The 25,186-nt window shown below is 42.2% G+C and overlaps 3 protein-coding genes across 3 annotated transcripts; 1 reads left to right on the forward strand and 2 right to left on the reverse strand.

The window, feature by feature from the left end:
- Nucleotides 1-1,675: 1,675 nt before the first annotated feature.
- On the reverse strand, nucleotides 1,676-4,170 carry LOC143319415 (pyrin-like). The gene is made up of 3 exons (XM_076728385.1): nucleotides 4,096-4,170; nucleotides 3,046-3,319; nucleotides 1,676-2,960 (listed from the first exon to the last, which is right to left on the reverse strand). The coding sequence occupies exons 2-3, from the start codon at nucleotides 3,308-3,310 to the stop codon at nucleotides 2,815-2,817; spliced, it is 411 nt and encodes a 136-aa protein (XP_076584500.1). The 5' UTR covers nucleotides 3,311-3,319; nucleotides 4,096-4,170; the 3' UTR covers nucleotides 1,676-2,814.
- Nucleotides 4,171-5,630: 1,460 nt separating this feature from the next.
- On the forward strand, nucleotides 5,631-11,803 carry LOC143319413 (intercellular adhesion molecule 1-like). The gene is made up of 7 exons (XM_076728381.1): nucleotides 5,631-5,872; nucleotides 7,661-7,856; nucleotides 8,184-8,259; nucleotides 9,180-9,318; nucleotides 9,405-9,740; nucleotides 9,951-10,181; nucleotides 10,294-11,803. The coding sequence occupies exons 1-7, from the start codon at nucleotides 5,818-5,820 to the stop codon at nucleotides 10,362-10,364; spliced, it is 1,104 nt and encodes a 367-aa protein (XP_076584496.1). The 5' UTR covers nucleotides 5,631-5,817; the 3' UTR covers nucleotides 10,365-11,803.
- Nucleotides 11,051-17,048, reverse strand: LOC143319403 (ubinuclein-1-like). The gene is made up of 13 exons (XM_076728367.1): nucleotides 16,648-17,048; nucleotides 15,865-15,969; nucleotides 15,598-15,696; nucleotides 15,050-15,184; nucleotides 14,841-14,932; nucleotides 14,190-14,751; nucleotides 13,971-14,041; nucleotides 13,562-13,691; nucleotides 13,355-13,470; nucleotides 13,005-13,118; nucleotides 12,695-12,838; nucleotides 12,540-12,590; nucleotides 11,051-12,409 (listed from the first exon to the last, which is right to left on the reverse strand). Exons 1-13 carry the CDS (start codon nucleotides 16,858-16,860, stop codon nucleotides 11,815-11,817), a joined length of 2,427 nt encoding a protein of 808 aa, XP_076584482.1. The 5' UTR covers nucleotides 16,861-17,048; the 3' UTR covers nucleotides 11,051-11,814.
- Between the last annotated feature and the right edge of the window lie 8,138 nt (nucleotides 17,049-25,186).

Raw genomic sequence — 25,186 nt, forward strand, 5'->3', positions numbered from 1 at the left:
AGATGTAAAACCAATATGAACGACTAACTGACAGGACGAGGAGGAAGAGGAAGTTGTTGGAAAGTGGTTTTGTGTGGCTGCTGATTCTCCTGGTGATGAAATACAGAAACAAACAGAATAATTTACCATTGTACAGAAGGCTTTTGTAAAAAATCTGCAAACTGAGGATTAAGCATTTTCTAACATTATCGTGAAAGCTATGATCTACCCCACCTGCCGTTGTCCAGCGCTGGCTTGCACTCATCAGCATCCAGCTCTCAGTGTCTAAGATCAGAAGTGGAACCTACAATATTTTAAGAAGAAAATAAATAAGCTTTCAGTTTTCAGACTATAGCCTGCAATTTGTTGAATGTTGAGCCACTTTTTTTAATGTTTCTTTGAAGGTGCAGTCCAATCCAGCGTGAAAGTTGTGAGTGCTCTCAAAGTCCTCTCCTCTCAAACAAAAAAGAAAGCTAACTTGAATATCACCACATCCACGTGCAAACGAAACGTGCACAACATACTACAAGCAATGCTCATGACAAACATGAAAATCACCACAGAACAAACAGATGAATAACATGATCATGATAAAGTCAAGTTTTAGGATGTGACGATGTTGGTGGTGATATTGCACTTTAAGTTTGTAACTCAAGACCGCTGAGTAGGAAGTTTGATGACTGCAAACCACACAGCTTCTAATTCATTCAATATAATAACTTCAAGCTAACAAGAGTCCCTGTCCCTCTGACTTCATGGGCATCACAGCAACATGGGATGAGATAACAATGGCTGCAATAAAGCTTAGAGAGGACAGCCATCAAAAGTCCATTTAGCCATCCAAAATGTCAGATGTAGCAGATCACAGTAACTGGATTCATAAAATAACTGACGAGCATCTGAAACTAAAATCCCTTCAAAGGTTATGAAATGGTGCTATGATAACGTCAAACATTCAGTTTGACGGTCACTTACTGATGATATAACTCCACTTATTCATGTCAACACCTTCTAAAGAACCATGTGATGCATCATGAAAAGGAATGAGCTTATAATTGTGTTTGACCTTCAGATATGCTGTCAGTTGTTCCACACTGAAGCTCTGTCTTATTCTGCCTCTGAGAAATGGGAACTGGTGGTGTGATACGGTGACAACAATGTCACATCAATGTGTCCCCGGCTCCACCTGCTGACACCAGGTGGAGGTAACAAGCACCTCATGCAACATACTTTTGCAAATAGGTGTCTCAGTCACAGGAACAGATCCTGAAAGCACAGATTTAAAGCATAAAATAAATTTCCATTTAGCTGCTTCAGTTTCAGGGTCCTGGTATTATTCTTGCTGCCTCACTGTCACACTGTCATGGGACACTTGAATAGAACAGAGCCACCATTCATGTTATTGTGACAGCTTTGCTTTTCCTACTATGACCACCCGAAATGCCCATAAGGAAAAAAAAAGGTTTGATACAGAATACTACTAATACTACTAATACCATCATATGAAAAGACATTTTGGTAGTGTTCATGGTCTGCATTGACAACATCAAGGAGTTTGTATTGTTGCTGTTTGAGTCAGCGTTTTCTGCACAGGACTGATATCTTACAGGTTATAACTTCACCCATTTGTGTACCCATTGTACATAAATATATACTGTTACTGTTCAAAAAGTACATGCTACACTGCTTGTTTTGTTGTTTATTTAGAAAAGGGCATGTTCAGGCACAATTACAATAAAAAATGTATTAAAATGTACTGAAGCTGCATGGTCTAAAATCACCATTGAATGCCAATTAATCAATGTAAAGGTGGTGGTCATCATTAGACTTGAATCAGATTTGAGGGACGGCCCAGCCAACAGGAAACTTTCACAGATTATTATTATGATTACTCTATACAGAAATGAGGTTATTTTAAGTCCCTGTATATATAAGCATTGAATAGATGGTTTGTAACACACTATAATGTACAAGTTTCTCATTCAAGAGTTTTTCTGCATTTCTATTATTTTCTACATTGCATATTAATACAGAATACTGAACATCAAAACTATGAAAGAACACGTGGAAATATGTTGCAAACAAAAAAATGTAAAAGCAAAATTTGTTTTAAATCTAAGACTGTTGAACGTAGCCACCTTTGGCTTTAATGACAGCTTTACAAACTGCTTTCTCTCAACAGCTGCATGACCTGGAAAGCTTTTCCTACAGTCTTTAAGGAGTTCCCGTATAAGATGAGCACTTGTTGGCTGCTTTTCCTTCACTCTGTGATCCAACTCATTCTAAACCATCTCACTCAGGTTTAGATGGGATGATTGTGGAGGCCAGGCCATGTGATGCAGCGCCTCTTGGTTTAAAAGGTTAGTACTAGAATTTAAAATAATATTTTTGTCTGCACTTTATCATTGACCACATAATTCCATGTGTGTTGTTTCATAGTTTTGGTGTCTTCAGTATTAATCTACAGTGCAGAAAATCATTAAAATAAAGGAAAAACCATTGAATGAGAAGGTTTGACTGGTTGTAAGCAGATATATGCATTTATCAACTGTAACTGTAATAATGTAAAACGTGTCTTAATATGAAAAGTTAGAATAAATTTTGTTTAAATAAACACTTCAACATGTCCTGGCATCCATTGACAACTACTTAGTAGTGTGTTATAAACCTTTTAGAAATGCTAAATACAGGGACTTAAAGTAAAGTTTTATCAAAAACTAGTTACTCTGTACACAACGGTTTTTATTTTACCGCGGACGTGGTGAACTATAGCAACTGTCAATCACAGCAACATTGAAAAGTCCCTCCTGGTCATCCTGGTCTGGTTAGATGAGTTTATTTATTGATGGTTATATTCCACGTTCCAGAGGTGCCGCCGGTGACCGTCGGGGCGATGATCACGCTTCCTTGCTGAGCCATCATGGTGGCAGGAGCAGCAGGAGGTGCCACAGCAGAGGAGGAGGTGGAGGGTGTCTTTCCCCCTGCAGATGAGAATCAGTACAGACGCATGTAGAAAAACAAACCGGAAAGTAACTGATTTAGGTTACTGTGACTTATCCAGTGCACCTGCGTGCATCTTCTTCAGCCTCTCTGCAGTGTTGTTGTAGCCAATCTTCTTCAGAATCTCAGCAGTGATGTTCACCGCCGACTCCTCGCCGTAGCTTTCTATCATCTTGCTCACAGTCTCCGTCCGGGATGCCGTGTCCAGATGGGACCTCCGAATTGGGTTGCAGCTGTCCAAGATCTGCAACGTGAGGTACCACTTGAGCTTCTTGAAGTCATCATCAATCAGGTCCTCCAGAGTCTCAATGAGGAGCTCTGGAACCAGCATCTCTGCTCACTGAACATGTAGAGAGATGAGTTTCCAGATTAGCCTTCAGTAGAAATAATTCAACAATAATAACAATAAGTACAACCACCAGGAGACCATTGACGTGTGAAGTGTTTCTGGTGACACTACTGACTATTTTTGCCGTGTCTTTTTCCGGGTTTGCACTTTGTAGACGGTCCCTGCGCACTCGTCTCCGCACATAGGAACAGTGTCGCCCCGAAGACGGCTGGTTTTAATTAAAGCTAGCTTGCAGCTCGTTGTCTGCCTTGCTGCGGTTTGAAAGAGGCTTCCTCTGTGTTTCAGCGTTTGAGTTATTGATCCGGGAACATCGAATCTGTGAATATCTTTCCAGCTTTACTAAAGTGTGGAGAGCTTTATGTGCTGACGCAGTCAGACAGAGAGGGACCATCGCGGTGTTACTCTCATACCGGCTCAACCCCACATCTGTAAAGCATCTGTAAATTATCTAGCATCGTTAATAAAGTCATTGATTACAGTTTCATAATCGCTTATAGAGGCTGTCTGGTTAGAAAGTGGTTCCCTGAAATCCTTTAAATCATAAACGCATTCACATCTGGATCTGGATACACACTAATCCGGAACGAAATGAAATGAATAAATCTGTTGTTATCGCTGCAGACAGAAGGACAGAGCGGCAGCTAAAACACCGTCAGCAGTCCGGTTTCACACACTTCTGATCATCTTTCATCAGACTGAGTGGAAGCTGCAGCTGAAGCAGAACCAAACCTGCCTTTAAATGAGCTCTACCGTCCAAAAAGACCTACCGTGTCCAGCAGCAGCTCCAAAAGCTGAAAAACTCTCAAAGAAATGGCGCAAAATGTTACTTTCGGTTTCACCCGGAGGAACAGGAAGTTTGCGAGAAGCTCCGAGCGCAGCGGCAGAGGTGATCAAACATTTCACCCCAGATAAATACAAGCATGAATAAATGTTTAAACTGTCTCCTCACAGGTAGCCTACTTGATTAGGTGCGTCTCACCACCGCCTGGGGATTAAAGATCAAGAACCAACAGAAGACATAGTTTAACAAATCTTAATCTGTAGCCACGAACAAACTGATCTGCTGCAGTTTGCAGCTGCTCAAGACAGGTATCACGTTTCAGCTCAATGTATTTTCATGTTTCCTTTGCTTTTCAATTTGACATATTATTATAATTATAGTTAGAAAAATAATAATAATAATTATTATTATGTGTGTTTGTCTTGTCAAAAATCTTGCAATTCCTCTTCTTGCTATTTAATTAAATAAAACATATAATACTTTAATCAATGTATAAATTGATTTCTTTGTAAAATATTGCATTTAATCCAGTTTTTACTGTCCAATTAAATGTCAATTAATAGAATAGCCTCGTCGACGCTTTCGGCTTCAGGCTTTCTGAACACAACAACGACAGTCAACATGGCCGTGAAGTGATTAAACACCAAGTTCAAGGTTGGAGTGTCAATTTCACAAAGTTACCATATGACAGGAGTATTTACTCGTGAGTTTACACATTAATGTGTTTATACTGCGCACATGCACACTTTGGCCACTTGGGGGCAGTGCAACAAGCTGTAAACTCACATCACTCTAAAATTAGGCAAACAGCTTCTTCCTGACATCAGCATTTAAGTCTGGTTTGTGTCCAGCGGGTGAATGAACTCCCAGTGTTCTCTCCTTTAAGCTTTTTAAGTACCAGAGGGAAACATCTGGGTCTTCAGCAGCTGAACACTCCACCGTGTTTCCCAGCTGTAGGCGCTGGTCTGTCTGCTGTTTGCAGCTGGGCAGCTGTCCTAACGTGGGTTTAGCCGAGCTCTTCAGTGAAAACAGCCTCCTGCTGACTCTAATGAGAGCAGCGTGAAGCAAAACAGTAAAGCTGCTGGCCGGAAAACCAAAACAACGAGCTGAAAGATGCCGAAACATGAAGCCGCTTCTGCTAGCCAGCACTCACATAATGAACTTTTTTCCATTGTTAATGTAAAAATACTGATTAAAGCAGCTTTAAGAGGGTATTTCAAGTGGGGAAATATGGAGATAATGTGGTTCTAACTACAGCAATGGTGCAGTTTTTTAAGCAATATAATATCGAACAGTGATTTTCTGTGATAACTACTGTGTGTAACTGGCCAGCCACACACACACACACACACACACAGACACACACACACAGACACACACACACACTCTTGCCCTCTGTGCTGCAGCGCTACACTACATTATTCTTGACCCTCCCTTCCTTCCTTTCTTGATATACCAACAGAGAACGCCCATGGTGGGTTTCAGAGGCCAAAGCAAAGGAATCGCCTGATCATCAGCTTCAGACACACATAAGCAGACACACACACACACACACACAGACTCACTCCCATAAAACCTGAAATAACCCGTGTTTTCTCAGAAGTCTCAAACCGTGTCACTGCCAGCCTCACACAGCCAGTTTCTGGTGTTTGAGAGAGACGTCTGATCATCAGCAGCCAATATTTTGAGGGAGGGAAGCTGAAGAAGGATGTGTGCATCTGGACGGCCAATCACGCTTCTGCTGTTTTGCCTGTTTGGCTCAGGTGAGTGAAATGACAGCTAGATGACAGCAGGTACAATGAGACGAAACAAGCAAAGCTGCTCCATGTGGAAACAGTCGGGGCAGAGCCGATGATCCAGCTGCTGATCTGAAAGAGTACACTTTTATTTTTTGGCTATTTTTGGCTTTTTAGTGTTGTCAGGTTTTGAATGTTAGTAAGTTGTGAGAGATTCAACCAAAGAGGCATTTTTTAAAGAGTTTTTTTTTTTACAGGACTAAAGAGCTAAAACTGCAGATTTTCTACAAAGCAAAAAGCAGAGAATATTTAAAGAATTTATTTTAAAAAAAAAAAACCCTTTCAGGTAAATTTGTGTTTATGGGCAACAATAACTTGAAGACAAAACAATTGTGGAGCAGTATAATTATTATTATTATTATTATTGTTCTGTCACTATGTGAAACCATCTCATTATCTCTCAGATTTACTTTGTTTATTTTTTGTCGAGGGTCTCGACCCTCAGGTTGGGAACCACAGGTAGTGAATCGCAAAAGGAAATCCATCACGTGTGTCGTAACTGATGAATGACAGCACTGACAGTGGTGCAAAGTCACTAAATACATTCACTGTACTTATATATGAGCTTGAGGTACTTGTACTTTACTTGGGGTGTTTCCATTTTACACCACTTTATTCTTCAAATCCATTTCTTTTCAGATGGAAATATTGTACTATTGTAATATTATAGTTACGTTGCAAATTAAAAGAATTAAAACAAAATATATCAGTTATTTATATATGCTGTTGCTAATAAGATTCAATTTCCCAGGACTACATGAAACAGGGAAAACTTGCTCCAGCTCAACCTGCTGCAGCATTAAAATTAAAGAAATGATACATAATAAACCTCTAAAAGAGTAAATTCTGAATAATTAGTAGTTTAATTTTAATACTTAAAATATAATTTCCTACTTCCATGTTTTTTACTCTGTCGTATTATTACTTTTACTGAAGTATCTGAATACGTGTGACTTGGAAACAAACAAAGTGTCATCCAAAATGTTGATTTTTGAGAATACTTAGCTCTAGAAGAGAGAATTGTGGGTATAGACACAACCTGGCGGATGTTTCATTTCACTCATTTTGCAGAGTGGCATGTGGGAATCATAACTAAACATACTGACAGCCAGCACGGCGACACACACCCACACACACACACACAGCAGTGAGCTACTGTGGGTGAGATCATCTGATAGGCAGCAGAACAACCTCAGGACTCAGTGGAACAATGGTCATAGAAAAGAGGAGCGAGTTCTTTTGACTTGGGCAGGGTGTCCTTCCTTCCTCAGAGGAACACACTGGGTGTATTCAGCGCGCTACGAAACAATGGTTCACAATAGATCAGCTAAAAAGAGTATTATTTCACGAGATGGCAAAATTCAGCTGACCCTTGCCTTTGTTATGTAAAGAGAGGGGAAAATGGCTCATAAGTTCATGGAGCTTACAGCACAAATATAAACAAATGAAGAGATAGAGATATTTTTTTTTCTGTAATTGGATTTAACACTGCAGATACTTTGCTCCTTGTGGATTGGGGTCTTCTCCAACGGGGCAAGACTGCTTAAATCTTATATTTTAGGTTGAATTCTGTGTTAAATGTTTAGACTTTAGAAGATTGAAAGGATTTATTGTGAAATGTGATGTATTGTAGCTGGATTGAAACAATAATGCCCACTAATAAGCCTTCAAGGTATATATATATATATATATCTTACATTACAGGTTTACATATTTAAGTGTGTCTTTCTTCCTCTCTCTCCCTGTGACCTGCAGCTACCTCATCCCCCGTTTCCATCTATACACCCGCTCCACCCCTCGCATCGCAGATTTCACCTCCCTCTCCCTCCTCAACGATCCTCCCGTCTCTGCCCTCTCCTTCCCTCAGTATCCCACCCTTCAGCGGCTCCGGACAGTCGACAGAAAAGGTCAGCTGCCCTCTGAGGCTGTCACCCCCGGCTCTGGTGGTCAGGTATGTCAGGAATAGCTGGTGATTATTTCAGGGCGGCACGGCGGCTCTGTGATTAAAGGGTCCTTTAAACCAAAGTCGAAATAAGGTTCTCTGGTGTGTCTTTAAAGGAGTAGAGGAGACTTAAACTCTGCTGTTCAATGCAGAAAACTCAATTTGTGCACCAACGCAGGCATCAAAAGTCAAACGAACACAAAAGAAGTTGAGACAAGCAGCTGCTTTGAATGGACCCCCTCCTTTTTCTTTGTGTTATCACTAATCTGTTCAGGAAACAGGCTTTCTTTCATGTTTCTGTGTAAATGTAATTGTGTGTAAACTTCCCTGTCACAGGTTTGGAGATCCAGCCACAGCTAACTGCTCTGTCCAGAGGACGGGTTTCTCTGTCCTCGGCTGGGAAGTCTCACTGGTAGGAGAATCGGTTCTCTCTAATACATGACTTCAAAACCATATGAGCATAAAGAGTAACTGAAAGTGGCATTCTCAAAGATTTTCAGGTGTGGTTGATTGGTGACACCTGTAGCTTCTAGTGGTAATAGAAAATGTGGTTTAATACTACAGATCACAGAATTTTGAGGGCAGCAAACAAGCTATTGTCGTATTCGTAAACAAGTCAGGCAATAATTGGTCTTTTATGCCACACATGGTATGATCATGCAGATGGCAGGGCTCAGTGAAACACAGAAGTTTGTTACCTTGCAGAGAAGTTGGAGGTGTGCAGCCTGTTGCCTTTGTCCAAAATAGAATCTTGAAATGTGGCCCACTTGGATTCCATGTTCCTGGGCTCCTCCAGGACACAGATAACATCCTGTGGAGACAAGAGTAGTGTACAGGGACCTCAGTCAGTCAATCCTAGTTCACTACGCTCCCTACGTTTGGGTTTCCGAGTCTTGATTTGACTGATAACCACATGGTGATCAGCTCCTTTGCTCTCTTCACCAATGCGACCAGGATCTACTGTGACTGCAGAGATACTGATACCACAACAAAGCTGATCATTCAGCATCTTCAGCCTACCGTCCTCTTGTACCAGCTACACTTATGAATTACCCTGTCAGCTGTTGGCAATTAATGACATAATTCAAGCTCAGGCGGTGTCTCCTGCATGTGAGCCCAGGACCACACCAAGAGACTCCAAGAAGGCCAGACACTGCGAGCACCCACTCAGCACATAGGCACACATAACCATAGACTGCACCAACAAAAGTGAACATTATAGCCTTCACAAAGACAGGATTCATTGCAAGGCTACTGTACTGGATTCGATTGTAGTCACCATTCAAACCGAATCTTAATTGCTTGGTGATTTGTGACTTTTTTAAACTCTAGGCGGCTCCTGAAGTCACGATGGATTGTTTTCTCGTCTGGAGTGTGGACAGGATGAGCGAGTGGAGCATCAAGCCAATGTGCTACGCACTGTCTGAACAGGGAGGGCAGTGCCACATTAATCTCCCTCTAACAGTCTACAGTGAGTTCAATTTTTTGTCTTTCGGACATTTTAGAAGATGCATCAAGCATTTCCTGTCTGGTGAATCTGTCGATCTGCTTCCACAGAGCCTCCGGATAATGTTTCCATCAGCTTTGTTAACCACACTGGGCCGATGCTTGAGGGTCATCAGTACACTCTGCAGTGTACAGTACAGGATGTTGCTCCTGTTGAAAACCTCATTGTGACCTTCTACAAAGGACAGACAGCACTGGGTCCACAGCAGTCCAAGAATAACACAAAGCAGAAGACACCAGTGACTGAGATCTTCACTTTAAACATCACCCCCAGCAAAGAAGATGATGGAGTCCAGTACTGGTGTGAAGCCAAGCTAGAGCTGGGACCTGAAGGACCTCGGCTTCCTCCAGTGGTGATGTCTCCAGAACTCAACGCCTCGATCCTCTGTGAGTGAAACTGCTGCCATTTGTTATTATTGGTTAAGGTGTCATTTGTACCTATAAGACTTTTCATTTTCAACTTCCAAGGTGTTCCATTTTTAAGATCCCTTTCCTCTTTTCAAGTCCTCTCACCCACCATTTCCTGATGGAAAACACATCAACCATGCTTTTCTATCAACCGTCTCTTCCTCCTCTTTGACTTCTCTCGTCTCTCAGTTGGTCCACAGCTCGTCTGTCCGACGAAACTTCAGGTGAGAGAGGGAGAGAGCCTGAGCTGTGAGGTGAGAGGGAACCCTCAACCATTAGTCACCTGGTTCAGAGATGGGCAGGTGGTCGCCCTTCCCACTCGCTCAAGCAGAAAGCATGCTGGGAAATACACGGTCTTGGCGAAAGGACTTCTTGAACAGAAAAACTTCACCGTGGAGGTGGAGGTCCTTGATGGCAGCGGTATGTTTAAGTACCTGCATTATTATAATGGATGCAGTTGCTTTGTTCTGTTCATACAAGATCATACGTCATCTTCTATAGGTGGAATTCATTTGTCTCTTCCTCTTTCTAGGAACCACAAACAGCTGTGACAGACATGTTCTGATGGCTCTCCTGCTCATTCAGATGATTAACTGTCTGTAGAACCAACGTGATCTTCTTGTGCTGTGTGGATGAACTGCTCCTGCTCTGAGAAACGTTGGTCAGGGATGACTCGACTCATCGCTTTGTGTCGCTCTTCGTTGGTTGAAATGGATCCATTTTTGCGTCTGTGTCTTTTTGCGCATCATTTTCAACACTGCAAATAATAAGAAACAAATAACGGGGTCTAATTAGAAGGAGATGAAGTTCTTTCAGAGAGCTTCTGCCGAGGTACATTTAATGTTAAAGTCTCCATGTAATCTGCACAAAAAGGTAAATGTTCCAGACTGAAAGCTGCTCGAGAAAGAAATTCACATTTTAGTTTTGTGCAATGTAACAATCAACATTCATACTGTCAGAGGTCTGTCACTGTTCTCTGTCTTGCCTGCTACAGGATGTTTCTGAAGTACCTATGCTAAACGTTAGAGCTACTCTGAAGTGTGGCATCTAAGCTTTCAACAATGCAGAGCGCCTGATCTGTCACCAGGTTTATCTTTTGTCTGCTGTACATTAAAATGCTGAACTTTCTTGTATCCAACAGTAAAATGTTCTTGGCTTTAGACGGGCCACTTGGACCCTTTGTCAGTTTTTGATAAACATTTTAAATCATTACCGGAACTTAAAGGCTCAGCTTTGCCTCAGGTGCTGGACGTCAATTAAGCTAAAAACCACAAGCTACACAAAACGAACGCTCTTTACTCTTTATTAATTCAAAGTAAATCATTAACATTTCAAACAAAGCTTTTCAAATACAATTCTTTGAATAGCAACAGCAGGTTTTATTATTATTAGTACTACTGCCTTCACTTTCTTCATCTCATGCTCAACACAAGCAGTAAACAACAGAAACAACAGGACAACAACCTCAGCTGAGGACCACACAGAGCTTGAGGCTGTAGATGGAAAGTCAGATTGATATTATCTTATTTATTTCTTTGAGAGGCCCTTTATCACTGGTGATTTTTGGGTCCTAACTCCTTCATCCTTCAAGGCATTGGAAGACATAAGGTCACCAAATGTGAATCATTACATTCCTTTGAAAGCTGAAATAAAATAATTACCACAAAACCTTCCAAAACAAATACACTGAATGCAACCCAGCTAAATCTTTTTTTTTTTTGTAAGATGCATGGTTCTGTTTGGAAAATGTTGATTGACTGGCTTTTTCCTCAGCTTTCATCCCATGGTCTTCATTAGCAGGAGTTTGACTGTTATTGTGCAGGCAGGGAAAGAAAAAAAGATGCCATTTGTTGCATTATGGGAAATGTAGGTTATTGCTTGATTCATAGTGGGGACTAAAAATCAGGATGTTTTAATTTTGATTGATTTGTTTTTTAAATCTCTCTCTTGTGGGTCATCCAACTTTGGAGAACTGCTGATTTCAACATTCTGCCAAACGTTTTAACAACAAAAAATAAACACATTACTGTGTGTAAACCTGCACTGGGAGTAGTCATTGTATCGCTATGTCAGAATCATCCGAGATGATCTGCACCTCGTCTGCATCCACATGCCGGTCGAAGTCTCCGATTTGCTGGGGGAAAACAACCTGACACGCGCCGCTCACTGGGAAGCCGACTGGGCTGGACTGAGGAGGCGGAGGCGGAGGAGGATAACTCCTGGTGTCCACCCTGAGGCTCCAGTGCTGAACTGAGCGTTTGTATTTCGCAACAGCTGTTGCTAAGAGCTCCTGGGAAGCTGAGAGAGGCTGCTCCCAAGCCAGTGCTTGATCAGCAAGGAGATCCAGGGGCGACCGAGTCGGAGCTGATGTGGCGCTGGCCAGAGGCTCGTCTGACTCTGTGGGTGTGGAGGAACCAGCCTCTGCCGCCACCCCTCCTCCGGTTTTCCCCTCCATCTTTTTCAAGGCAGCAACTTCCTTGTGTGACACAGAATTGGAGATACCCGAGCCCTCAATAAAGACTTCGTCTGCTGTCTGAGGGAGTCCTTTCAGGGGTGGAGATCCCTGCAGAACGCTGCAGCCATCTAATGTAGAGGGAGGACCACAGATAGAAGGCTGCTTCTTCTTCTCAGGCCTGGCCCTCTTTACTCTGAGCACACACACAGACATCAGGAAAGTTAGTAATTAAGACTAAAAAACTGACTTTTCGTCTGTTGGAGCTTTTAACTGCATCTTTAACAGAAACAAAATTGCTTCTTTTTGGAGCTCATTGTACTCACGGTAATGATGTAAAGAGGTTTAAAATGTTCCTGCTCTCCCTTATCAGCACCCTGAAACAACACACGTTGGTACAGTCGGGTAAAGAGGGACTTCAAAAAGTATGAAAATCAGGTTTTTATGACTGAAGGCGTGAATTTACACCGCTGTCACACACCGAGACTGCATCCACCCTTTTGGCCAAAGCGCTTTGACCTCATTGTCTAACAAGGCCTTCAGGTACTCCTCCAGCTCCTGGCTCCCTTTCCCTTCCTTTTTATACCTCTCCATTTTCACCCGTAACACATGGCACAAGCACTCCCTGCATGAGAGAGAATAGGATTATGTTTACACAAATAGCACAATGTGCACTGAAGCAGGTTATTTAATTTCCCCTCGGTTTTCACACGCCACAAAAGCCTGATTCTTTCTAAAGGTGACTGTGGAGTATTAAACCATTTCTAATCATCAGCTGATCTGTAATATACCTGATCTCGTCGTTCCATTTGAACAGCTTCTTCGGACCGCCTCCTCTTTTCCCGCCTTTCCCCTCCACGTTGTCGTCTGGGCCAGCCTTGCCTTCTTTCTCCTCCTCGGTTGCTCTGAAATGGACACAGCCAGCTCAAGGAGAAATCCAAAAACCAAATCGTGCTCAGAAAGCAGTGTATACTGTATGTACCACATCTAACTGTGTATACAGGAAGCTGTACACAAATGTTTCTTCATACAACTTTGTGTACCTTGTACGTCACAAATAACTACTGACATTTTTAAGTAGTCTAACCAGTGAATTAAATCCAAACTCTGCCTACCCGCTGAAATACGCTGATGAACTTACTTCAAAGTCTTGGCTTGTTCATACACTTCATGGAAACGTGCAATCTGCTCCGGCATAGCTTTGCCAATGGCCACCTTCAGTTTGTGCATGGGGTCCGCCACATCAGGAGGTTCCTCCTTCAAATTCAAGAAGTCACGTGTAAACATACGACCTGAACTACCAACTGCCTGTAAGAAAAATACAACGCAAACGTTAAAGCATGCTCACCGTGTGTGTGAGTAACAGTTTCTTCACGCGCTTGAGGAGTGTGTCTCTGCTGCAGGGCAGGAAAGACGACAGGTGTGTGTAGACCTTGGAGCGCACCTGGCCGCCCTGCTCCCGACACTGCAACTCAATGCTGGACAAAGACACAGTGAAGCTGAATTATGCACTATGTTCATTATGTCTTATGATCTGAGGCCAGATCATATCCGGCTCCAAAAGTGTTGTGGAACTGTGCAAAACATAAATCAGAATGTGATCGTTCACTAATCCTAAATATACATAAGGAGTATGTTAGCCCTCAGTGATTCACAAAATGTGTTTTTTAGACACACTGAATGGAAAATCTCTCTTTGGGGCTTAAGACAGAGGCTTAAGACAACAGTTGTCAAATCGTTTGTGCTGTTGGACTCACTCGAGCAGGACTGAGTTGATTTCTGGAGTGAAGAACTTGAGTTTCGACTCCCCCTCTGACGTCTTGGCAGCCTGAAATATTAGTGGACGTCATTCTGTGCATCCATCCTGCATGTATCTATTTACAATTCATGCTTCCATCTGTCAACACACACACACACACACACACACAAACACAGACAAACATTCGGCATACACATATAACAAAATACTCCCTTACCATCATGAGTTTCTGAATGCTGTCCTCCAGTCCTGATGGAAGTCCCTCCGGCAGGGGGACACTCGGATGAGGTGATGTAGAACTGGTCTGCGAAAGGAGCTGGATTTGTTCTGAATGAGGCTTCGGCTGTGAGTCGGTCTTTGCATTTGGAGGCTGGGCTTCAGTGCGATCATCTGTTTCAGGTTGAAAAAGCTGCGTCTCTGTGGCAGGAACCAATTTTGGCGAGGAAGTCCCTTCACTGACGTCGAATAAAGAGTCCAAATCGATATCAAAATCCACCGTGTTGGCTGCTTGGATGAGAGCGTGGTCGTTGGTTGATCCAATTAAACTGAGAAGAGGGTCGGCCAATCCGGAGCCTCCCCCGCCAGCTGCATCTGCAGGGCACAGAGGGATTGTGGGTGCACCCTTGCTTGCCGCCGCTGCCCTCTGATTGGCTTTCTCCACCTTCTGTCGCTCCTTTTCCTTCTCTCTTTGAAACTTTTTCAACATGCTGGTGATGCTTAAAGTGCCAACGGCCTTTTTCTTCTTCTTCTTCATCGCATCATCCGCTCCAATTTCAGTGCTAAAAGATAAACACATTACGATAACGTGAGATTTATGTTGAGAAGCATTGAATCCAGCAGGAGGTAACGCTGCTTTGGTCGGCCTCACCTTGACTTTGGATCCACTTTGCTTTTCATGTCATCACCTTCTCTGCAAAGCTTCTTCTTTGGTTTATCCTTCCTGCCGTTAAGTTTACGCTTCTGTAAAGTTTCATATTGTAACATCATATAGAAAACTTTTTAGAAATACGAAACACTGGTGCAAAGAACACATTCACTCAGCGGCGAATCAGCACTGATGTTTTCCATGCTTCTTACCTTTGTGGGCTCAAGTGTTTTCACCTCCGTTGCCAGGTCCTCCGTGTCAGAAGCCTGGCGGAAATGCAGCACGCCCGAATTTACATAAAATCCACCAAATTTGGTCGTAATGGTGGCCGGCACAAATTCGTCATACTACAGAGAAGTAACACATTTTAATTAGTATATATTTAGATTTTAATATTTCAGAAAATACACCTAAAAATCAGAGTGATGGGTCCCTAACTGAGTGAAGACAGATAAAAAGAGCGACCACATCTCTGAGCAGACGCCTTCATTCTGTCGGACATTTTTCTTTGGATTCACGTGGTTTTACTTTGAGACTTGTTGGCTGTAGTGAACTGCCCTCATAGTGAGTCACTGCTCGAGCAGAAGATACTGAAGTAAACTGCTAAAAAGGCACAAATTACTATTATCTACAGTAAAAAACATAGCTTAGTTACAATATATGAAAACTGTCTTCAAAGATGCTGATGTAAGAAATGCACAAAAGTGTGACTGAATAACAGTTCTGGGACATCCTAATCTGTGATTTAACGCTGACTCACAGCCTCCGAGTTGTCAATGAAAGAATCCTCGTCATCGTAACCGTATCCGATATCGATCAAGTCCTGAATGCGGTCCTTCTTTTTCTCAGGTTTGTCACCCTGCAACAGCAAAGCATTGTTCTGCCATGTGACAACATTTAGATGAAGAGGAAAAATGATTCAAACTAATTCTACAATTTCAAAGTGGAGGGGAAACGGTCTTCATTTAACTAAAGAGTCCCCTGTGGAAATCTGTTATAATGATTCAGGGTTTGCAAAGCTACTCACATATTTCTCCTCCAACCTCTTTGCGATGGCAGCGACCTCATCGTTCGCCCTCTTTTCTTCCTCTTCAAATCTGCTCAGTGGGACTTCACCTTTTGATTGGCTGATCTAAAAAAAAATGGAAAGTCTCATATCAAACATTTTACACATCAATAAAAACAGTTTTTTGTCCTTCAGTCACACATTTAGCTCAGTTTTAAGGTGTTCTTTCTCATTCATTTCCTGTCAGCTTCAGTTTGGGCTCACTGGGGCATCCCAGCATGCACTGGTTGTGCAGTGCACAGCAAAACAACAGTTTGTCACAGGACTAACACGGATGACCCATCATTGATTCAGAGCCTCTAAATGTAGTTTTAGAGGAAAAAGGAGGAAATGAATGCAAATTTCACAGAACAGGGAAAAAGTTCAATGCCCCCACCCAATATTTATCAATCATTAACAAAGATAGAGGAAACAACAGCGTGGTAGCATCAGGAAACTCTTCTTCATAGATGAATCACTCTCATTCAACTTTCGCTCCATGTTTTCCACCTGATGCAGTGAGTGTTCCTGTGCTGTTTCTTTGCTCTAACCTGCCAAGAGACGACAGATACTGCACACCTTTAAATCAATTAAATAAGAACCGATATAAAAAGACTAAAAAAAGTCCACTTGAGACTATTTTCACACTAAGAGGTTAGATGTGGAGTATGGGCTGATGGCTGAGGGATATTCAGACTGAAGTCTTGACTAATCAAACCACCAGTGGTCTCAGTTTTCTGTGCAGAAGTCAGAATAAAATCCCACCTTGCTGTCGACGAGCTGACTGTAGCTGAACTCTGGAAAGCTCCTCTCATCGGGCTCGAATAAGGTGAGCGCCAGGCGGACCGTGTCGGCGGGTCGGCTTCCTCTCCCCTGCGGAGCACCGCATTGAGACCCTGGCGGGGCAGCCTGCGCGTCAAAGGATGGAGGCGCATCACCGGACAGAGCGGTCAGCTGAACTCTCCGAGATTCAGCCATCACAACTCACCACACAAGCACAACGCTCTGTGGTTGGCTTTCCGCAAGGCGCGAAGGGCTCCATTAAGCAGAAATACGCGCAGGTGTGCTGCGCCCGCTCTGCTCACGTGCCCACCTGTGACACCTGGCTACCTTTAGGGGGCTCCGTAACTGTGCGTTGTTTGCAGATGCCAGGTGGGCGTGGACTCACGGTGGCGTGTCCAGACTTCCTTGAGGTGGCCTAAGTGATGCACTGACTTCACCATGAAGTACATGCGCACGCGCGACACACAGGTCTGAGTAACATGAATTGCGCAAGATAATTAGCCTACAATTATTAACGTTTTCATTCCTCTGCACTGGTGAGAGCTGTGGACAGACGCTAGAAGATAAGATAAGATAAAAACTTCATTGATTCGACGCTGGGGAAGTTTTGTTGTTACAGACTGCAAGAACAAAAAGGAGGGATAGAAAAAAACAAACAGACAATAAAAAGGAAAGATTTAAAATCAACTATATGCACATTATATACAAAAGGAGTAATAAAATAATATTGCCTTGTGAAGGACAGTTTCACAGTGGAAAATTTTATTTTCCATTATGTTTCCTGTCCGCCTCATTCTTATCTCACGGGATAAAATGAAGTGATGACATTTTATATCCAAAAGGTCAAAGGTCAGCTTCACTGTGACGTCATAATGTTCTGCAAAAACACTTTTCTGGCCATTATTCAACACCATAACTGAGGGAAAGAAGGACAGATTGTGACCATATTTCACATTTGGTCCGATACTGAATTGGCGACACTAATCTTGGGTTTCCACTTTGAAACTGTGCTGATTTTATAGATCATCTGTGCTGCTGTCGGGTTGAAGATGTGTGTGAAGCGTCCACGTTTTACAGTTTGTAGCTTCTTTGCAGCAGCAGCCATATTTGAAGCATTGTAGTCACCACAAGCTCATTGGTTCTGCTGAAACTGATCTCCAGGTGACTGTCATTGCACCATGTGATGAAGCTCGTCTGTGAAAACAGTCTGTAAGTGAAGTTTCTCCCTGGACATTATTCACTGGAATCATACATGTCAATATATTGACAACGTCCAGTTTGCCCGTCTTCACTGCTTATAGTATACAAGTCTGGACAGACATGGATGGAAACTGTAACCTGAAAGTTTGGCATAATCCTAGTTTCCTCTGTATCAGTCAATAGGTATCTTATTTTCTACATTTAATGATAGAAACATGCCTCTGCACGCTCCACCAGGACACACCTTAATGCGCTCAGCTGATGTCATCGATCTTTTCTCTTCCCTCTCGAGTTGATGCTCGGTGAAATGAAATGCTGAAGTGTTAGGAAGGAAAATGTATTTTGCTTCTGGTGCACACTTGAGAATAGTCGATGACGGGATGGCCACGCTGTCCAGCACTGCGCCTTGTTCTCCACACGGGGGCGCTGGAGATCCATGGATATCTGTAAGTGAAAATGCAGACATGTTTCAGGGGCAGTTTACCCTGAATTGATATCAGCTGCTCATCTCACACACACAGTAAACTCAGCAGGCCCATGCTTTGTATGACAACTTAATCATAGATTTTTTTTTTGGACATGATGAAACTGAACATTTTCAGCCAGTTCGTATTATGAAATCACAACAGGCCTGATAGTATTTTGCGGAGCAGTTCAGCAGAATCTTCCCTTAATTTCCTTTTCAGATGCTAAAATGCTTCGTCAGCAAAGGTTCATTTCATAAAAGCCGCAATCGAAACTTAAAAGATAATTTATAAATAAACACCCTTGAAGTCAAAGCCAACCTCCAGCTCCACGTGCAGTGATTCTCTGACAGCGGCGTGTTTGTTAAAGCACAGCCTGGTTTAAAAGCTAGATTGAAAAAGAGGGTCGCAATGACGACCAAATCTAAGTGAGTCTTTTTCATGCAGCCTGCACTCAGCCTGCAGAGAATTGACTCTGACAATTACAATAACGGGATAATTGCAATCTGTCACTATACATTCCGTGTTAGCATATCACAAAATAACCAATCCGAGCCAGTCGCTCCACACACAAATGTCCCTGATCTGCATAACACACACAGAACCCCGCTTTGTAATTATAAATGAATTTCACGGTGCGAGGCTTTTAATGCAAATAATATGGATCTTTTTTTTCCCCTCTCTGACCAACACGACTGAGCGCGCGTGTGTGTGTCAGAGAGAGAGAGAGAGAGAGAGAGAGAGAGAGAGAGAGAGAGAGAGAGAGAGAGAGAGAGAGGATCAGATTGCGGCCAGGCTTTGTTTGACTAGCCTCCCCTCTCGAGCGAGTTAATGGGATGGAAGTTATTTGCCACCCTGAGCTGACGATGCGAGGTCGAACAGAAGCATTGAATTAAGAAAAGGCGTCAATAAATGTGCTGGAGACAAAGAACTAAAATACACCCGAGCGGGACAAAGACAGACAGATGGAGACTGCAGGGGTAGCCTCAGTCTGTGTGTGTGTGTGTGTGTGTGTGTGTGTGTGTGTGTGTGTGTGTGTGTGTGTGTGTGTGTCATGATCTGGTTGCTGACAGGGACCCCATCAGTGCAGGATCAGAGTGGGGAAATTGGAGGACAATGTAGGAAGAGGGGTGTGGGGGGATAATTTAAAGCGATCGGGGAGGCGGTGTCCCAGAGGTGCATAATTCACTCATTCATTAACTAGACCAAACAAGAGCCAATATTAATTAACTCGTTCCTGGTGTTGAGGCCTCCCCAAGAAGCGCGTGCTTTGTTGTCGATTGGCCACAGCAGCTCTTGGAGGTGAGCTGACAGGCCAGAGGGTGAAGGAGTGTGTTAAATCAGTCATTGTGTGCACGAGTGCAGATTTTTAATAAAACAACACACGATATAAGAATCATTGGTAGAAAGCCACTTTTTACTCTACTGCTGCACTTACGTGCAATTTTCGAGTTACTTTCCATTTTCGGACACCATATACTTTCACTCCGTTACGCTTCAGAGGCAAATACACTTTTCACTCTGCTGTTTATTCAACAGCTAAATGGGATTTAGTCTGTAAGATACTTTGGAGGTTGAGATTTTAAAAACAAAATCAATGATTATCTTTTAAAATATGATGCCTTTGTATTAAGATGAAACCACCCAACAGTACAAAACTTAAAAAAAAAAAAAAAAAACAGCTCCACCTTGCTGCAGGTGTTTGGATGTGGGACCTTCTGAGTATTTTTACTCTGTGATGTTTTACTTCAATAAATGATCTTATTACTTCTTATACTATTACAGCATCTACTAATGATAATGATAATAATCATCATTGGTGGAAATAAAACAGTATTTTCACTTTTACTTCAGGAGAGTTTTTAAGGTACAAAAGGAAGAACTGCTCCAGAGCTTCAGACCCTGAGAGGTGCTTGGTGTTGATATGTGTTTCTGTATCTCACCAGAATTTTAGATCTTTGACACCATCAGTCTTATTGTTGATCAGCTGACACACCTGGTGTTCACCTGCTTTACCTGTACCTGTTCCTAGTGATTTTAAAGTTAGTTGAAACCTTTCCTTTTCTCCTCTACTCTGATATGTTTTAAATATCAGTGGAGATAATCTGAGTAACTCACTTTTTTTGGGACCGGCCATGATGTGCATGATCAAATCAAAATATCAGCTAATAAGGCTCATGTGGGTCCTGCTCAGCTGACCTTTAGACCCCGTCTGGAAGAGGGGCTCTCGATCAAAATCTGGGTGTCAGAACTTTAATATTTCACTTTGATGCTGCGTTAGAGTTGAAGTACACATTTCAGACAGATCCAGTTACTCTGGACATATGAATGATTAAAAATTAACTCAACCTTAATGCTTAGACATTAATACTTCAATAACACAATGATAACAAATGATACATTAATGTAATACTTTGTACTTGTGATATTAGTACTTTTGACTTTTAAAACATGAAAATAAATATTGTCACAAAATGACAATTAAAAAGACATTCATCATCACCCATTCCAAGACTACTACTAAATAAATAAATAAAACCCACAGCACCCTGACCAGCGCCTCCTTCCTCTCTCCTCCACTGGGGGGCGCTCCTGCACTGAGCCCCGCGCTGCTGTCAGGCCCTGCTAACTTTGATTAAGGTTTAAATTGGCTGAATTTAATGAACGTTGCCTAATTAGGCAGGATAACAGCTTTAATTGATAAGTAATTATCTGCCACAAATTGTTATTAATTCTCCAGCTCTGTCTTATAGTGTAGCCCCTCTCCTCCACCCCGCCCCCTCCCCTCCTCCCCTCCTCCCCTGCAACATTTTCTATTTATGTAAACAAGCAGCAGTAAACAATTAGACATATGTTAGGATGGGATATTCCAGAGGGTATCATCAGGCTGTGCTTGGACTGGCGGTTCATCTGGAGTTATTTCACTCTGACGGATATCTTTGAGCATTAATTGCTTCAACTGTTCTGTCATGTTGGCTGCGTGCCATCGACTGCATGCTGTCATGACTTGTACAAAAAAGGCTGCAAGAGAAAAGCTACTGAAGAGAAGTGAACTATAAGAGAGAGCGCTTTTGTGTTAAAATATCTTTTGCGCAGCACTGAAGTTATAATTTCAAAGATCACTCCACAGTTAAGTCCTCAGTGTCATTATGTGGTTTTTAATCCTCAGTATGTTGTGAAGTGACAGTAAAATAAACATTATGGTGTTTGACTGAAGGCACCTGCCTGCCTGTGAGTGGATATTACAGCTGTGTGTGAGTTTTCTCAGGTACTGAAGTAAAAGTAAAAGTACTGACAATGTTTTTTAAACCACAAATCAATTTGTAAAGGGAATATGAATAATTACATCCTTCAAGTTCCATCTTGGCCGAAAACTGTCAGAATTTCAAGGATTCTTGCAGATCCTAAAGGAGAAGCTTTAAGAATACCTGTCTGACTTTCATTCACCTGAGCATTTAAATAGAACATTTAAAGCAGAGACAGTCACAGAAACACACAACTTCCTGTAAAGTAATGTAATGATGGAGGAGCATCACAACTCGACTTGGCAGTTTAGCTCAAACAACATCCATAAAACTCCAAAAGAAACTGATGAGGATAAAATATTGATAATATATTTGTTCTTTTTCCTACATCTCCTTTTTTCTCTTGCTGTCTGTAGCAACTTAATTTCCCCAGTGTGGGATCAATAAAGTTTGATCTTATCTCATCTTATTAAAATGCCGTTGCAGTGTAAAGATGGCCAAACCAGCTGATCTGCTGATTCTTTAACCAGTGTTTCTCTCATTGTGTGCGACGCCTGAACTGATGAATCGTGTGTCAGAATAAAGAGCAGATAGAAGTCCTCAGCATGTATTTACACGTCTCTTTAAGGAATGATTCTACATGAATCAACAGTAAATGGGATGAAGTGCAGCCTGCTCACACTGTACCTGAGCTGTTGTTTTCTTTTACACATCTGATCAGTACTCTGTGTTGGGTGTTCGGAGTCCTTCTGTAATCCAAATGTTATATGGACACACTTTGAGCCCTAACAGGCAGCAGAAACAAGCATATTTGCACTAGATTAAATGTTTTCAAGGAAGTCGTGGAGGCGGTGTGTACATTGCAAATTGACATTAGGAGGGTTAGGAGAAATGAGGCCTCATGGTGAGCTGAGAAAACAACACGTGAACCGAGCAGCAGAGAAAACACCTTTGTCTCAAACAGCCCTTTCATTTCAGCGCGCGCGGGCCGCTCTGACTAAGCTGTTCATTAAAGTGATTTAAATGAGATGCGCGTGAACTTGCTTCCTAATTAAAACATCTTTCCTCGTTTACAGAGCGGCTTTAAGCTGGGCTCTTTGGGGGAGGGAGGCAGGGAGGGAGGGAGGAGGTGACTTTCTCCTCCTTCCCTACACCGCTTCACTCCCGGCAGATGGTTTTGTTGGGCTCCAGTAGCCAGCCAGTGGCCGAAAAGGCTGATCCATTCTTCCTCTGTGCCCATCAGATCTGAGCATTTGTTTTAACCCCCCCGCCGCGCGCACACACACGCGCGCGCGCGCTCACGCACACGTACGCTCCTGATGATCCAGAGATTAGAAGAAAAGTGGCCTATGGATGGGGCTGCTAAAACGCATATGCAAATACCTCGAGCCAGTGCGTGAAAAATTGGCGTCACCATTTCTCAAATTATATCATTACTATATTTTGAAAATGTTCATTTGCATAGCGGATTTCCCTGTGGGCTAGGGGGGTTAATTAGGTCTATTTCCGTGCGGCTTGTGCCAAGACAGCCAAGGAAAAAAAAGGCAAGGGGGTGTGAAGAAGAAAGAGGGAGAGAGAGGGGGAGATCCGACTTGCTGATAACAATTAAAATGGCATTTCGGACTCTTTCAAGCATAGAACATTTTTGGCATATTAAGCACGTTTTAGGAAAAGGTGATAAGTCACTTTTAATTGAAATGGAATTATTGCTCCTGAGGAAGTTTGGCTTTTGTTACACTCATCTTAAAGATATATTATACACACAGGGGAGGCTTTGACGGACTTTAAAGGCATCACGTTTAATCTATATCAAACAAGAGGTGAATTAAAGTAAAGAACTAAATCAATCACAATTTGCATTTCTTCCCAATGTTCTGTCAGAGGCACAATTACGCTCGTAATTAGATGGAGGAAAAGCTTCTAATTGCGTGGAGTGAAGGGGCTAAAACGCACTCGCCTGGAAATGGCTTCTTTCCTTTTCTGAATTATCAAAGCTTCCATTATGTGTCAGGAGTTGCGGGAAAAAAAACATAACAAAACAAAAAAACATCAAATCCCTTCACTTTTAATTGGAATCGCATCCTTTCCTGGTTTTAGGCTGCACAAAGCACACTGCAGGATCAAAAACGCCTCCCAACAATTAATTTAGATTAGACTCTTAATTATCAACCAATTGCCTAAATAATGACTGACTTCATTTCAGATAGTTAAAAATTAACTTGGACCAGTAATTGAGTAATTAACTCTCCACTGCTTCACCTTAGTTTGCTAATTAAAAAATAAATATGACTTGATTCCTCCTCTCAAGAGGCATGTTGAGGGTTTTGTGCCTCAAAAAAGATTCTTATTCTTCTGTGTAGTGACCTACATGATCAGAGGGTTTTTTGTTGTTGTTGTTGTTGTTGTTGTTGTTGTTTTTATCTGTGAGCCATGTTTGACCAAAAAAAAAAAAAAAAAAGTTTGTTTCCATCAGGGCAATGTGAATGTAATTGATGGATCTCCATTTGATTGTGGCAGGCCTGTATCCCCACAGGGCAGGTAGCCTCAGGTGAAGTACAGTGTGCAAACTGGTTACCCCGTTTCTGGACACTTATAGAGAGTTTTGCTAAAGAAAAAGCTTGAAATGAGGCCTGATCTTAAAAAAGTCACTCCTAAATGTCCTCTCATTTAAACCTATTGATTAGAAATTGGATAAACAGCATGACATTTATTTATTTATTTATTTTTAATTTGCTAACGAGCGGTCACAAATCTACCTTTGATTCTTTAAACATGCAGATATACTGTGGATATGGAGTCCGGCAGCTTGGTGGTCTATAAATATATTGTGACTGGTGAGCGGTTCTGGACTAGAAGGCAAGACAGATGAGAAAGTAAAGGAGCAAAAGTCATTGAGATGTTTTTTAGTAAAGATTAAAACCCTGAAGTCCCCCCGAGGAGCTGCCCAGTGACCAGCAGCGTGAGACTGTATTATGCTTCACAGCCCCTAAGTGCTAAATGATTTACCCATGATAAACTCATGTCTGTGGCCTAACGTGATGTAGGCCATAACTGGTAAATGACTGATAGCTGCCACAGTAGATAATTTAACAGAGGTAAGGGTCTGCAACCATGCTAGCTGCTCTTTGCTGCAGGGACAGCGGCTGGTGAGCTAACATGCTCGCAAGGACAATGCAAACACGTTGCGATGATGCTGAGCTTAGCTGCAAAGTACAGCCAAGGCTGATGGGAATGTCATCAACTGTGCGAGAATTTGGTGACAGATTTTTCTTTTGGCCTGATGAAAAGTTCAGAGATTAGAATAAGTTGTTCTGTTTATTTAGTAGTTATTGAGATATTTCAATGTGGACTGCGGTGAATCACAGGCTAGCTAACAGACAGACCAACAAATAAAAAGACCTTTCACAGCAATGGTGAGATGGATCATTTTATTTGCTCAGTGTGCCACCTGATCATCTCTGAGCCACCTCCATGCTTGTCCCAATAGTCTGTGAAAATTCTGACATCCATGACTCAGTTTGGTGGTTTTCAGGGGGTTTCTAAGCAGACACAAAGTTCCCAGTCTCAATGTTGTACATGTACTGATGACTATGAATTAGTAATAGGCAGAAT

This window comes from Chaetodon auriga, chromosome 4 (genome assembly GCF_051107435.1).
Source record: "Chaetodon auriga isolate fChaAug3 chromosome 4, fChaAug3.hap1, whole genome shotgun sequence".
NCBI classification, from domain to species: domain Eukaryota; kingdom Metazoa; phylum Chordata; class Actinopteri; order Chaetodontiformes; family Chaetodontidae; genus Chaetodon; species Chaetodon auriga.